We start from the raw sequence: 15,903 nt of genomic DNA, 5'->3' as shown, positions 1-15,903 counted from the left end.
CAGGGCACTTTGGGGATGTCAGCGCTACGTGCTTATACAAGGTGCATGTAAGACAGTAATGCTGTGATATGAGGTATAGTTGCACCTAGGATGCGTGGGAGTCCGCAGTGAGGTGGAGCCCCTGAAGTGCAGGTCGTACTCTGGCTCCTATGATGCATCAGGGCTGCAACCAGAGCGTCACTATAGGGGATGCGGTTGTACCCGGGCCCAGGAGCCTTATGGGGGCCCATAAGGGCTCTCTTATCCATATAGGGAGCCCAGTACTATGAATAAAGCATTAAGGGCCCTGTTACAGGTTTTGCATTGGGACCCTGAAACTTCTAGTTACGCTTTTGGCCTGCAAGCTTAGTCATGCCGTATACCTTTGGTAATAGAGATTACAATTATGGTTATGGAGCAATCCAAGTGTGGTGGCTGGTAATTATGGTAGCTAAGTGGTTTGTGGCCCTGAGGAAGGAGAAGAGATGTACCCCTGCACTTGTGGTGCATTTAATCTTAATCCTGAGAGGGAGACATGTTACAAGTGTGGATTCCTTTTAAGCAGTTTTCAAATTATTTGTGCCCTTCTATGGGACAAAAGTTTTTAATATCAGTTTATTTTAGAAAAAATTTATATTTTTATTAATTAAAAAACAAAAAAAAAACAGAAAACTGCTGCCTCCACCTCTGTCACAGCTTCACCATACATTACACCGCCACCAGCTTGACTCTTTTCAGAAGGCGGTGCATATGCATTCCCATTCATCTCTATAGCAGTCTGTGCTCTGAGGCTTCTGAGAAGAGTCAAGCTGGCTGTGCACCAGGGAACACCGACTGAAGGAGTATGAAAAGAGACTCCCCGTCACCTAATCTATAAGCACCATAACTTAGTTGATGGTTCCCTTTTAAGCCCAACTACAGGGTTAATGGCCGGGTACACCCCCTTCCCGCATATGGAGCGAGCTTGGCTCTTGAGCCCACTTCATACATACACTGCACACGTATGTCTGATGTCATCAAGGGGTTAAAAAGTTGTTTTCTTGGTGATATGACCCCTAGAATACTGATGTATAGATCAATATATTGGTGCCTTTTTTGTTCCATTGTTAATAGAGATTAACCAGTTTATGAAATATTAATAAGTTTGTCTTTTCCCAGGATTGGCGGGAGCTTTGGGTGGATGATGCTATCTGGCGCCTGCTGTTCTCCATGATACTGTTTGTTATCATGGTCCTCTGGAGGCCATCTGCGAACAGTCAGAGGTGTGTATTGTAAAATAACAGATTTTTAGCAAAATTTGTGCTTAAATTTTGTCTGAAAATTGTCTTTTGTTTAAAGCTTGGTCCTAGACACGTCAAATTTATACAGGTTTATACAGTCCCTTAGCTTTTTCACTGCCAAAGTCCTAAATAATGTGGCGTGACTTTGAAACACTTGCTGCAACTAAAATCTAAGGATTGGGGCTCAGATCTTGGTATCCTCTTAATTTAGCTTTCGTATGCTAGCAGAATCCTTATATTTGGGGGGCAGCACTTGTTTGAAGTCAGAAAGCAAGATGTTTGCGTAAAGGAGGTTTTATACTGTTTGACATGAGCTGGCCACAGTGGAAACGGCGATAAAATTGACATGCTTTTAAAGGGGTTGTCTTTTACTGGAAATCTCTGCTTCACTAGCGCTGCCTGCACCAAATAATAAACTGAAGCATACTTGCCCCTTTGCAGCTGCTGTGATCCAGCTCCCTGCAGTTCCTTGTTGTTGTGACATACGATGTCACAGGAAAGTAATTGACCGCTGCAGCATCACGGCTTGTTCTTTTGGTATCGGTGCTCACTTCCTCAGCGCTATGTTGCCAGCAGTTTAGGAATGTGACGCTGTAGCGGTCAACTTAATTTTTTTTTCTTTCTGGGACTACATATGTCTCTGGGAGTGCTGGATCCTTGCAGAGATGTTAGTATACTTCAGTTTGTTTTAATGTAGTCAGTGATATTAAAGCAGTCCCCACTGATTAGCTAATTACTGGGACTGCTGTCACCAGGGTTAGCACGAGAGGCAGAAAGTGCTGACCATAGCGCAGAGGCCTGGGTTGGTGCTGCAACTCTCATTGAATTCAACACTAAAATCTTACAGTCTCTCTGATTTTATTGGGTTGTGTCTAATGTCATTTTTTCCCCCTCCAGTTTGTAGAGCTGGCATGTCCCCCCCCCCCCCCCCCCCCTTCCCCCTGCCTTTTGCTCATCCTAAAAATGAAAGGGATTTGGAGCAGATGTATGAACATTTATTGCCTACTGCAACCAATCGCAGATCAGATTTCATTTTTCAAGAGCACTATGAGTAATGAAAGAGTTGTGATTGGTTGCTGTAGGAACAAAGATAGGTTTTGTATTAGTTTCGCAACTGCCACAAAATGTTTTCCACAATTAGTACTATCTTTCTTTAGACACCTCATAAATGTAACCTTTTTTTTTTTTTTTTTTGTCCCCCCCCCCCCCCCCCTCCTTATTTTTCCTATTTTGTTTTTTCTTCTCTAGGTTTGCCTTTTCACTACTTACTGAAGAAGAATGTGAAGATGATGATGAACAGAAGGAACCTATGTTGAAAGAGAGCTTTGGTGTGACATTCATATACTCGATCATTCGTGTGGTCTAAACAGCTGTTCTTTTATGTTCAAACTGCCGCTACCTCTTTAAAAACCTGCAAAATTCTGATACTGGATTTGTACAGTTTACTATACATTGATCAGCCATAACATTAAAATGCCCTGCCTAAGGCCTCATGTCCACTGGCACGCATGGTGGAATCCCGCAGTGGTTTCCACCCGTGCCCGCAGCCATGAGGTCAAAAATGACAGCATACTCACCTGTCCGGACGCCGCGGGTCTCCCCTCCGTCGCAGCCAGATCTTCTTTCTCCAGAACGGCGAATGTGCTTGGCACGTCGGCAGCGTGCCGTGCACAAGCACACTACTTTTTTTTATCTCCTGCTCTCCCGCGGATCCTCAGCACAGCACAAAAGCACCTGTGGGTGTGCTATGGGTCCGGATGGCTTCCATTGGCTTCAATAGAAGCTGCGGGAGCCGTCCATGCAAGAGATCCTCAGGAAAATGGAGCATGCTGTGATTCCTTTCCATGAGTGCAACCCGCACGCCGGGAAAACAAATCGCATTGCATGCATTTATTTGCCCTGCGGATGGTAATGCATCCCTTTGGGCTTCTGGAGCTGCAGATGTCCCGCGCAGGAGACACGCAGATTTTATAATTAAAATCTGTATGTGGACATTGGGCCTAATATTGTGCAAGGTGTGCTAAACAGCAATGATCGGGGGCGGAGCCTGGCCGGAGATGTAGATAGTCGCATCTCAGAGTAGCTCCTGCAAGATCCGACATTCCCATCCTGTTAACGGGACCCAGAGACGCCGAAAGGCAATCAAAAAGCAGCGGAGACACAGTAGCAAGCTCCGGAGACAGAACAGACAGCAGCAGAGTTAATGATGCGAGGCAAGGAGCGGGGGAAGGCAGATGAAGCCGGCGGCAGGCAGAAGCAACATGGCGCCGGAGGGAGGGAGCCGAGAACGCTCATACCGCGGCCCAGCACAAACCGTGCAGACACAGCACGTAAACTGGCAAGGTATGCCAGGGAGGAGGGGGGCAGAAAACAGGACTCCATAAGCCTAAAACAACAGAGGGGAGAGCGGGAGAGCCCACAGAGAAGCACACAAACGGAGGGAGCAGGAGGGGAGGAAGAAACTGCAGACACAGTACATGCAGAAAGTGACAAGGACAAGGAAAAACAAAATAGTCTACATGCTGTACAAGATCATGCTGGAAATAAGCAGGAAGTCACAAGTCAGGCAGACAACCCCAACTACAAAAATAAAGGTGCAAACAGTGTCAATCCAGACGAACACTACACAGAAGACAGCATGAATAATGCAAGCAGCCCAGGCATATGCACGCACAGCGCAAATCACGCAGACACCTCAGAAAGCACTATACGAGACACCTCCCAAAGTGCAGAAGATGCCGCCAAAAAAGATCAAAGGCAGGAGGACGAAAGGTGCGCCAGGGAGCCTACGTTGAAAGAAATATTCAGCGAAATCACTAAAGGCAACGCATCACTGAACAACCTTAATATGCAGATGGGGGCGATGCAAAGTAATGTAAACCTGCTACGGCAAGATATGAGGAAAATATCAGAGCGTCTGACAGAAACTGAACAACGTATAAGCAACGTAGAAGACGCAATACAGCCGATGCAGCGAGACGTGGAAAAAAATCTGCATGACATACAATATCTACAGAACAAGGTAGACGACCTAGAAAATAGGTCAAGAAGGAACAACGTGCGGATTGTGGGCCTCCCAGAAAAGACGGAAGGAAGAAACCCTGCAGAATTTTTTGAAACATGGCTGCCCGAACTGTTCGGAAGAAACACTCTAACTGCAATGTTTGCAGTCGAAAGAGCCCACCGTGTACCGACACGACCCCTCCCCCCGGGGGCTCCAGCCAGACCGATACTCATCAAAGTACTGCATTACAGAGACCGTGATACCATACTCCAAAAGGCCCGCGAAAAGGGTGAAATCCAATATAATGGCGTGAAAGTCTCCTTCTATCCAGATTTCTCCACGGAAATACAAAAGAAGCGAGCAACATTTGTAGAAATAAAAAGACGACTGCGAAACCTACAAGTGCCCTACGGGATGCTGTACCCGGCTAAACTGAGAGTGGCGGCGCTGGGCACGACACAATTCTTTGAAAACCCAAAAGATGCAGGTGCCTGGATAGATCAAAATGAAGAACAGATTCGGAGGGGAAGATCGCCGCGCAAGACACCATGAAGAGGCTGCACCTAAAGAAACGTTCATGCAAAGGGAACCGAAAATTTCTGAAAGGAGCTCCTGGGACGACAGGATGCATCGCGTAGGAGAATGGAGGACTGGTACCCCGATCCGATGAGACAACGGATCAGTGAGTTACATGTTGGGGGTGTCTGTTGTTTGGTCTCTCTCTCGCATATTAGGGGAATATTAGATAAGATACAGTTAAAAGGGATAAGGTTAAACGATAGAAAAATGATTCAGGGTGGGATAAGGGGAAGAAATGTCAACGTAAATGTACAAATGATAAATGTGTTGCAAATAACGAAAATATGTATAGTAAATGTGGATAAATGTCTGTACTGGGGGATGTGGGGGACCAAACCAAAATGTTACTGGAGAAGCCCTATGCGGAGAACAAACAGTAATACACATACACATATACGGGGCGACACGGGCGAGACACAAATACAGAGATGGGGACCCTCCCAGTGCGTCTCACTCATAAAAACAAAAAGGGGTGGAGGCGCCCAGAAAATAATAACCCTGCGGAAAACAAAAAACAAGGAAAATGGGTAGTAGGATAAGGGTCGTATCGTGGAACGTGAGAGGTATGAGTGACCAGACAAAACGATCAGCAGTACTGCAAGTCATCAAGGAACAAGGCCCGGCTATTATATGCTTGCAGGAAACACATTTATCAAAAGAAAATACGGACACGTTCAAAATAGGGGGGATGGGTCAGAGCTTCCACTCCACACACACGAGGTACTCCAGGGGGGTCAGCATAGTGGTACACAGAAATATACCGTTTAAATGTCTCTCACGAAAAATTGACCCAGAAGGCCGCTTTATATGCCTACACTGCAGAATCTACAACTACACATGCATTATAGCTTCAGTATATATCCCGCCACCATATAATAACATGATAATGAGGCAAGTTATAGGATTCATAACAGATAAACCGGACATTCCAGTCCTTATCATAGGCGACTTTAATTCGGTCATTAACCCTGCACAGGACAGACTAAGGGCAGGAAACGCAAACGAAGAAAGGAACCTGACACCACTAGGTAAACTAATAAACGAGATATCATTGATAGACATATGGAGAACACGGCACCCCACAAACAAACAATACTCCTGCTACTCATCCACATACCAATGCTTATCTAGAATAGACCTAGCGGTAGGGAATATTCAGATATATAGAGATATAACCTCGATAGAATATCTACCAAGAGTTGTTTCTGACCACTCCATCCTACGTCTGGACATACAGCACAGTAACACTGTGAGTCATTCCCAAAAAAGATGGAATCTGAACTCGCACTGGCTAAACATATTAAACAAGGAAATAGTGAAAAAAACACTAGAGGAATACTTCATATTAAATAAGGATACCACAAGTATGACGATTTGCTGGGAGGCCATGAAGGCATATATGAGGGGGGTATACATACAGCAAATCACACAGGCAAAAAAAGGACATAGAGAAAGAGGGCAAAAAATACGAGACAAACTAAAAGAATCAGAAGAAAATTACATAAAAGAGAAAACTATAACAACACTCAACCTATGGAAACAGGCCCAAGAGGCCCTTAATAAATACGTCCTAGAAACGGCAGCCACTAAAAATGGGTTCAGGAAACAGACATATTATGAGGAGGGAGAAAAAACGGGACATATGCTGGCAGTTATAGCCCGAGCACAAACCAGCCCCACATACATCATTGAACTAAAAGACGCACAAGGCGAGATAGTCAGGGACGCAACATCCATAAGAGAGATTGCACGGGAATTTTACTCCTCTCTGTATTCCTCGAAACTGGAAAAAACGGTAGAACAAATCGAGGAATACTTGGCGGATATAAGAACACATAAATTGACGGAGGAACAGAGAGAGTTTCTAGATGCACCAATAGACTTGGAGGAGATGCAAGAGGCAGTAAAAGATATGCAAAATAACAAGGCCCCAGGGGAGGATGGTTTCCCAATAGAATTTTACAAACAACATGCAGACACTTTATTACCACAACTCCTGGAGACATGGGCGGGGGCGGAAAAGGAAGGGGAACTACCACAAACAATGCGAAAAGCAAAAATAATAATTCTGTTAAAACCAGAAAAGGACCCCCTGTTGATGGACTCGTATAGGCCGATATCGCTGTTAAACGCGGATGTCAAAATTATAGCAAAAGTTTTAGCCAAGTGGCATCCACCCTGGTGCATCCAGACCAGAGTGGGTTTATACCAGCAAGATCAACGGCAACGAACATCCGTAGAGTATTTCTAAACCTACAAATACCCGTAGATAATACCGGAGACAGAATCATATGCTCACTGGACGCGGCCAAGGCGTTTGATAGCGTTGAGTGGCAATACCTGTGGAAGGTACTAGAAAAAATGGGCTGTGGCCCAATATTTGTGAGACGAGTAAAACTCCTATATGCTAGAGCGGAGGCGGATGTGTCCATCAACGGGGGGTCATCAGAAACATTCCCACTACATAGAGGGACAAGGCAGGGATGCCCACTATCGCCACTCCTGTTTGCACTTGCAATAGAGCCCCTAGCATGCAAAATTCGGTCACACCAGGAAATAGTGGGATTCATAAGAGGAAACATGGAGGAGAAAATCGCTTTGTATGCAGACGACATGTTATTATTTTTAGGGGACAGGGAAAAATCTTTAGAAACCACGATGCAAACAATAAAAGAATTTGGAGCCTTCTCAGGACTCGCTATCAATTGGACCAAATCCGAAATACTATCAATAGACACCCCAGACATGCAAGTTGCCAACAGAGAATTAACCCTGAAATGCACCCCAACAATTAAATATCTGGGAGTTAAAATTACGAAAGAGGTCAGTGAGTACGGGAAAATAAACCTGGAACCACTTATGGAAAAATGGAAACAAAAACTTCACATATGGAAAAAACTACCCATGACAATCATAGGAAGAGTGAATCTTATAAAAATGATATGGATGCCCCAATTACTGTATCTAATACACAACTCCCCACACTGGATAACACAAAAATTTTTCCACAAGGCCAAGGGACTGTTTAGAGAACTCATATGGGGAGGGAAGACACCTAGGATAAAATTAGAACTGCTATACAATTCAAAAGAAAAGGGAGGATTAGCCTTGCCCAATCCGTTCTCGTACTTCATGGCCTCCCAGCTGCAGCATCTCAGGGGATGGGAGACAGAAGAAACACACGACGCTAGTTTCAGAATCCTTAAAAATCTCTTTAACGGATCACATTTGTTTGAAACCCTGGAACGTGGAGCGTTTAAAAAAAACGGTCAAAGTGCCCCCACGCTATTATTGATACATAAAATATGGTGGAAGACCAGAAACATGCTTGATATAAAAAACTGCACACAACATACCCCCATATGGAATAACCCGCACCTGCCAGAAATCAACAAGCTAAAAGGATTCCAAGGGTGGAAAGACAGGGGAGTTAGGAGAATGGATCAGATACTGGAGGGGGGGGAACTAAAAACCTTCGAGCAGTTAAGGCAAAACCACGACATCCCCAATAGTGACTTTTACAAATATCTGCAACTTAGACACTCTATACAAGCGGAAAAAAACACGGCGGAAATAACAATGGCAATAAATATAGTAGCGGACATAATAGGAAAAGCCACCACCACAGCGGGGAAAATATCTGTACTATATTCCCATATACAGGACACGGTCAATGCACACAACCCGTTATCAACAAGAGCAAAATGGGAGGCAGACATAGGGCCCATTGAGGAGTCGCACTGGGAGGAAATCCTACAAATGACACCCAAGCTATCTCTGAGCGAATCACACAGAGTCTCACAAATATTTCTAATACACAGAGTGTACCGCACCCCGGCCTTCTTACACAATATAGGAATGAGAACCTCCCCGATATGTGTAAGGTGCAAAACCCACACGGCGGACCTAATCCACATGCTATGGCGATGTCCGAAATTGCACAGATATTGGATGGGAATAAGAAATGCAATTAACGCGGCATTTGGCATACGTATGGACTTTACACCATACGTGTGCATTCTGGGATACATACAGGATCTAACATTAGATGATCATGAAAAACTAGCGGTAGCCAGACTATTGTATATAGCCAGAAAAACAATAGCCCAGCGCTGGTTGGACGAAGAACCACCCACGCTGGGAGAATTCAAAAATAAGGTCAACCAAATTTTACCGTGGGAAAGGAGTATTTACACTAAGCGTAAGACCAGTCAAAAATATCAGGACATATGGCTGAGATGGATACACGCCCAGAGCAGTAATGTTGGACCAAATACATAGGGAGTGGTGAGCCGTGTGGGGAGGCACCAGTAAACCGGGGATTTTCTAAGACATAACAACGTATGTAATGGATATATATAAAGTTTATTGGGAAATGTAGAACAAATTACAGACTCGATATACAATAAAATAAAGTGGTAAGGAGTAATAGGAAAAAGTTAAGAAAGGAGGGATTGGAGAGAGAGAGACCGGGCAACGGGCAAAAGAAATATGACCCCCCCTCGAATGCAACAAAAAATCTAACCCTGAATCAATAAAAGAAAACAGCAAGAAGATAAGCAACACGAAGACCAAAGAAGAAAACAAATATACGTTACAAGAACTGTTATTATTGTTTACGACACAACACTGTGTTCATTCAGAGACAGTTTACCCAAAGAACAGAATGTTGAGAGAGAGATCTTAGGGGGGATGGGGGAGGGAGGGGGGTGAGGGGAAGGGGGTGGGTGAGAGGGGGAGGGGGAGGGAGGGAAGGGAAACCAAAGATTTGTTAAAAAAAATGTTTTAAAATATGCAAAAGGTGAAAAAGTTTAATAAAAAATACTTTAATTAAAAAAAAAAACAGCAATGATCAGTTGAGGCATGGACTCTAGAAGACCTCTGAAAGTGTCCTGTATGTCTGGCACCAAGATCGCAGATTACAGGACATGAAAGATCTGCCACTAAGTGGGGGTCAGATTTGTTTTCAAAGCATATCCCACAGATGCTCAATCAGATTGAGATCAAGGCTTTGGCCTCCAAGTTCCCTTGATCACTTGGTCATGTTCCTCAGACTTTTTTTCTAAATAATTTATTTGATGGCATAGTTATTTATGAACACACTGCACTTTCCCGGTTAGAGTCCACTGTCATGAAGGGGTGTACATATTCTGTAGAGCATTTAGGTAATTGGTATGTGTGAAAATAATATCTACATGAGTGCCAGGGCCCAAGATTTCCCAGAACAAGGGTGCTCAGGTTTGTCGTCTTCCCATTGTGCATCTTTTCCTCAGGTTATCTATGCACCTTGCCGTCCATATGATGTATAAGCAAATATGGTTTGAGACCAGGCCATCATCTTTCGTTGCTTTGTGGTTTAGGTCTGATGCTCACATGCCCATAGTAGGCATTTTAAGCCTTACACAGCAAGCCGCAGGTCACTGTTTGTTCTGACCTCTTTCTTTCATAGCCAGCATTACGTTTTTCAGAAATTTTTATTATGGTAACTTTTTGTGGGAGCGAGCCAGACAGGTTAGGTTTCCTTGGTATCTACCAAAAATGGTCCAACGACTACATACCAGGGAACACCCCATAAGAACTGTCCTCGCCCAATGATAGTTGGGCACTTGTCAGTGTCACTCAGTTTCTTACACTTGCCCTGTTTTCTTGCTTACTATTCTATTCTACCCAATGACTGATACCATTTTGATGAATTATCAATATTCTTAATTTCTCGTGGTTTTAATGTTATGGCTTATCAGTGTAAAAGCTTGCAGGAGACGATGGGGCAGACTCACTATGATAAATGACACAAATTGCATTAAAAACTGTCTTACAAGCTTTGAACATTTATGTCTTTTTAGATACTTTTTTCCTACAGTGTCTGAAAAATAGACTTCACTAAGTTGGAGGTGTGGCCTAAATGCAACCCAGTGTCAAAAATGCATCAAACTTTTGATGCATAAGCTACCAAAAAAACTAAACCACCTATTAGGTGTTCTAAAACCTGCTGTGACTTACTAAGTTTAGAACTGTCTAGTTTGTTTTCACTGTAATACCCCATTTACACTGACAGGTTATCTCTCAAACGACAGTTTGAGTGATCATCTTTGCATACTCTATAGTAGCTACTATGGCGCTATGTAGGCACAGTGGGACACCACCGCTATCTCTCGTCGAACAATACAGCGGTTTCGAATAAGCAAACAGCTGTAGTGTTCTCCGTGCTTACAGCCCATGCCCCGCCGTGAATTCACAGCAAGACACAGGCACAGAGAATCTTATCAGCGCAGCCAGCTGTGATAACAGCCTGCTCCACTGATAACAGCTGATCGCTCAATTCAAGATAACTTGAAGTGAGCGTTCAACGACTCGTGCACGAGAACTGCACGATGTCCGTACCCTTTAGACTGAAAATCGCTAAAAAGATTCTTTTGAGTGATTCTTGTTGTGCCTAAATCAGCCTTTAGACTATATGCTAAATTAGGAGCATAGTGCTGTGACGTTTGATCGAGTGCAGTCCATACTCTCAGTTCATATTTCGTTAGGCATTGGATAGATGCCTTTTTCTGAGATGAATAGGATTTTAAGGAATAAGCAAACTTAGATTTTGTGTGTGTGTGTGTGTGTGTGTGTGTGTCCCTCAGTGATATGTCTGTTTGTATTAAGTCTAACTTTGCTAAGTATTTCAGTGACTGGTGTTAGTAAATCTGCCCATTTATGGTGGTCTGTGCTGCTGAAATTCAAATTTTGTTGCCTGCACTTTAAGTATAGGGGTTTGTTGTGGGGTTATGATACAGTAATCATTACTGTGGGACACAATTCTTGTTTCTGACTAGTTAGTGGTATTTCCAATTGCTTAAGCTTAAAGGGGTTGTACCGCAAATACTAGTAAAGTTAAACACTTCTGCATGGCCATATACATGCACTTTGTAATATACATTGTGCATTAAATATTGGCCATACAGAAGTTATTTACTTACCTACAGGGGGGTCCCCCCCCCCTCCCCCCCCCCCCCCCCCCCCCCTGTGTTGGCGTCCCTAGCGCCGACCGAATCCTTCTCCTGGCTCCATTAGACGCGCTTGCGCAGTCTGCCTCTTCTGTCCCGTTGAAGGGGCCGCTCCAGCGTGCTCGCGCCGCACAGGTCGTCTGCGTGTGAATATGCAGCACGTAACCATTGATTTTGTGCGTAAGTACGCAGGAATGCCACCATTTTTACATCTCTGTGTATGCATTTAGTAAATATACTTGTGTCTCTTTGTGCACATAAAAATCAGGAGAAAAACCATGTCAATTAAAATTTACAAGTTTGCCTTTTTTTCCCAAAAAAAATAAGTACTTTTTTTTTTTTTTTTATATTTGTCGTAGTCGCAAAAGTGAAGTTTGTGGGGAGCAGTTCTATACTTCTTGAAGCAGAAGCAAGTAGCACTTATTAGTCAGAAAAACCTTGGCACGTAGCAATCAAAAAAGTATCCAAGCATTGGACACCTTTCTCTAACTGTTATTTAATTTCTTTCCTACAGAGGGAATGAAGATGAGGAGTTCAAAGCCAGAAACTAATGGAAATCCCAAGGCTACTAAAGCTGTAAGTATATATGTTTCAAGAGGTTTTGTGGCCCTAACAGCCGCTATCAGGAGCAAAAATTGGGGAAATTGTTAACGCCTGTGCCACATGAATGTATTTCCGTGCAATATGCAGTGAATAGAACCCTTTGATTTCAATAAGTTTGTCCACATACCAAAATGCATACGCAAAATACGCTTAACGCTTAAAAAAAATGCACAGCGTGCTTTATTAACCTGCATGTTTCCTGACCAATTACATTAATTGCCCATTTCAGTGAATGGTAACATGGAAGTGTGTGGGTTTTTTTCTTTTTCTTTTTTTCTTTCATGCGCAAATGCGTGCAATTTGTTTGCATACAAAGTACACTAAGAGGCATGTGCAAATGTGCAACCCCCATTGCGAAAAAAATGCACGCACGAGGGCTCCCACTGACTTGCGTTTGCGTTTTTTGTCAACGCAATTGTCAATGGGACTTTCTAATGTTGAAAATGCAACGCAATGCAACTTGCGTTTTTGGTGCGTTGCGTTTTTAACATTAGAAAGTCCCATTGACAATCGTGTTAACAAGAAACGCAAGTGTGTGGGATCCCTAAGTCCGATTTGTGCTCCTGTGACACAGGCCTAAGAGTGCAACATACTATGTAAAGCGGAAAAAGATGAATTCCATATAACAATCTGCTCCCTCCATTTTCTTTATAACATGCTGCCTGCAGTTTGGCAATGTTTTCAAGCTGACAGGTTCCCTTTAACCCCTGAAGGAGATGGCCTTTTTTATTTTTTCCACCCCCATTTGAATAAAAATGTAACACTCCTTCATTTATCGTTTGGCGTTGCTGTCTGAGGCCTTGTTTTTTGTGCGACAAGTTGTATTTTTCAATGGAACGATTACCATATTATGTGCTGAAAAACTTTTAAAAAATTTTCTAAGTAAAATGAGAGAAGAAAAAAAAATTCCACCATCTTTATGTGTGTCTTTCTATGGCGCACAAACTGCAACAAAAATGACACTACTTTTATTCTATGCGTCAGTACGATTACTAAGATACCAAACTTTTATGTAGTGGTTTTTTTTCAAAGATATTCAATTTTTTTCAATTATTTTCTGCCATTGTCCTCTGACCGCAGCAACTTTTATTTTTCTGTTAACATAGGCCTGCAAGGACTCCTTTTTTGCAGGACATCCTGTAGTTTGTATTCCATAATAGTACCAATGCAAACATTTATTCTTGGAGAAAGGGTGACCAAAAAAGCGCATTTCTGGCATTCATCTATTTAGTTTTTTTTCTGACGACATTCATAGTGCGGGGTAAATAATGTGTTACTTTGATGGATTTGACTTTTACACATGCAGGGAAACCAAATAAGTATTTTTCTTTCATCTAGATTCTTTTACTATAATTATGGCAAAAGACTTTTTTTTTTTAAATAAAAAAAAAACAACTTAACTTTATTGATCTTATTTTCACCTTTTTTCTTCACGGTTAGCTGTAAAGCCTGTTTTAGACACAACGATTATCGCTCAAAAGATGTCTTTTAACATTACCTCAACTGCTATATCTAACTACACCATAAGACAAATAATATCCAGGGTCACTGCTTTCCCTATTGCTATAAATATGATTCTGACACAATGAGATACTTGAGTTTCCTGTAGTTGTTGCATTGGAAAGGCTTTAATGATTTGAAATAGTTTAAATTGCATTCCTAAATGTTTCTTTACAAAAAATATATATATATATTTTTTTTTTAGGAAGAAGACTTGAAGTGGGTAGAAGAGAACATTCCTTCATCAGTTACTGATGTGTGAGTATTTCTATCTAATTATAGGAGTAGAATTGAAAAGAACTCCATCCATATTGTTGAAAGAAAAACTGTAGCTCACAAAACATTATTATCAACATGCTCAACAATACTGTTTCGTTCCAGACTACAAGTTATGGTCTATCTGTTTGACCACATTGGTTGACTTTCATGGCATATCCACAGGATATGCTGTAAAAGTCTGGTAGTTGCAGGTCCAACCTCTGGCTTCTGCACCTGCTGGGATGATTGGTGAGTGGTAGTCTGAACTTAGTCAAAGAAACAAATGAGCAGACTTTCTTATGCTATCATAGTAATGAATGGGAGTTATGCAAACTGCATAGCACAGGAAGCTATGCTGGTTCTGTAACGTGGATGCTGCATAAACAGTGGCGCTTGTTGTACTACACTGCTTGCATAACTCCTCTTGACTTCTATGAGAATTACAGAAACAATGTAGCAAAGTTTGTTTGTCTGTTTCCTTAAGTCCTGACCACCCACAGTCGCTGCATTCAGCTATGTCAGGGGCAGTGGGCACCCTAAGGCCTCATGTCCACGGGGAAAATCAGGCCCGCTACGGATTCTCCTGCCCCATGGACATGAGTGCTGAAAATAAGAATAATCTTACCCGCAGCGGACCGGGCAGGTCTTCTCTTCTTCACGGCCAGATCTTCTTTCTTCGGCCGGCGGATGTACTCGGCACGCCGGCAGCGTGCCGCGCGCATGCGCCGGGCACATCCGCCGGGCCGAAGAAAGAAGATCCGGTCGTGAGGAAGACAAGACCTGCCCGGTCCACTGCGGGTAAGTTATTCTTATTTTAGGTCTCCCGCGGATCCGGATGGCTTCCGTAGGCTTCAATAGACGCCTGCGGGAGACCCGCACGAAAATGGAGCATGTCACGTTTTTTTTCATGCTCCATTTTTTTTTTTTTTATTCACTTTTATTGACCATCCGCGGGTATTTATCTACCCGCGGGTGGTCAATGCATCCCTATGGGATGCGGATTTAAAATCATATTTTGCCCGTGGATATGAGGCCTAACTATAGATAACCGTGGGTCCCAGAGGTCGGGGATCTGCATCTGTCAATTCTATCTGGATTTCCATGAATGCTACAGATGGCAATATTCCTTTCATAAATGGCTTTCTCATGGTGTATCCATGAAAACATATTACAGCTCTATAGAAGCTCTGCAAATGTTGAAACATGCCACAACTTTTTTTTTTTTTTTATCGGATACTGTATTACTGTGCTAGAAGCATTGTATTTAGTTGACTTGCTATACTGTGAAGTCTCCTAACATATGAATAGTTTCTAAAATACATGAAATTATTTTAATTGGCCCCATCCCTTCCCATGGCATATATGTGTGACAGGATATGCCATATATTTACGGCATATTGATAGTGTGGACTCTGGAGCGGAGCACACTCTAACTCCAGGGGGAGCTGTAACTGACAGCCAGGCTCCCACTGCAGCATTCAACATCGGAAATATCCTTCATCCTGGCCATTTAACCCCTTAGATGCCATCCTCCATGTAGATCACAGCATCAAAGGGGTGTTTATAAAGAGATGCCCTCAATCAGCCATGGAAACCAAATTGTTGGAAGATATGCCTTCCACAAAAGTGTATTCAACCGCAATAGTTTCAAATGGAGTATCCCACATTTAGCAGTCTTAGTGCTGGAATCTAACAGCTCCATACAGTGTGC

The 15,903-nt window shown here is 42.9% G+C and overlaps 1 protein-coding gene across 3 annotated transcripts in view; it reads left to right on the top strand.

The window, feature by feature from the left end:
- The window catches only part of TMEM87A (transmembrane protein 87A), a 72,434-nt gene that overhangs the window by 47,225 nt on the left and 9,306 nt on the right, over positions 1–15,903 (top strand). For all 3 annotated transcript variants that reach the window (XM_066608550.1, XM_066608549.1, XM_066608548.1), the window contains exons 15-18: positions 1,138–1,241; positions 2,508–2,587; positions 12,346–12,407; positions 14,140–14,192. In XM_066608550.1, coding sequence (XP_066464647.1) covers positions 1,138–1,241; positions 2,508–2,587; positions 12,346–12,407; positions 14,140–14,192 — 299 coding nt within the window. The remainder of the gene's footprint in view (positions 1–1,137; positions 1,242–2,507; positions 2,588–12,345; positions 12,408–14,139; positions 14,193–15,903) is intronic.

Source organism: Eleutherodactylus coqui, chromosome 6 (genome assembly GCF_035609145.1).
Source record: "Eleutherodactylus coqui strain aEleCoq1 chromosome 6, aEleCoq1.hap1, whole genome shotgun sequence".
Lineage (NCBI taxonomy): Eukaryota > Metazoa > Chordata > Amphibia > Anura > Eleutherodactylidae > Eleutherodactylus > Eleutherodactylus coqui.
The sequence above is the reverse complement of the archived record's forward strand: the minus strand, read 5'-3'. Positions and strand labels throughout refer to the sequence as shown.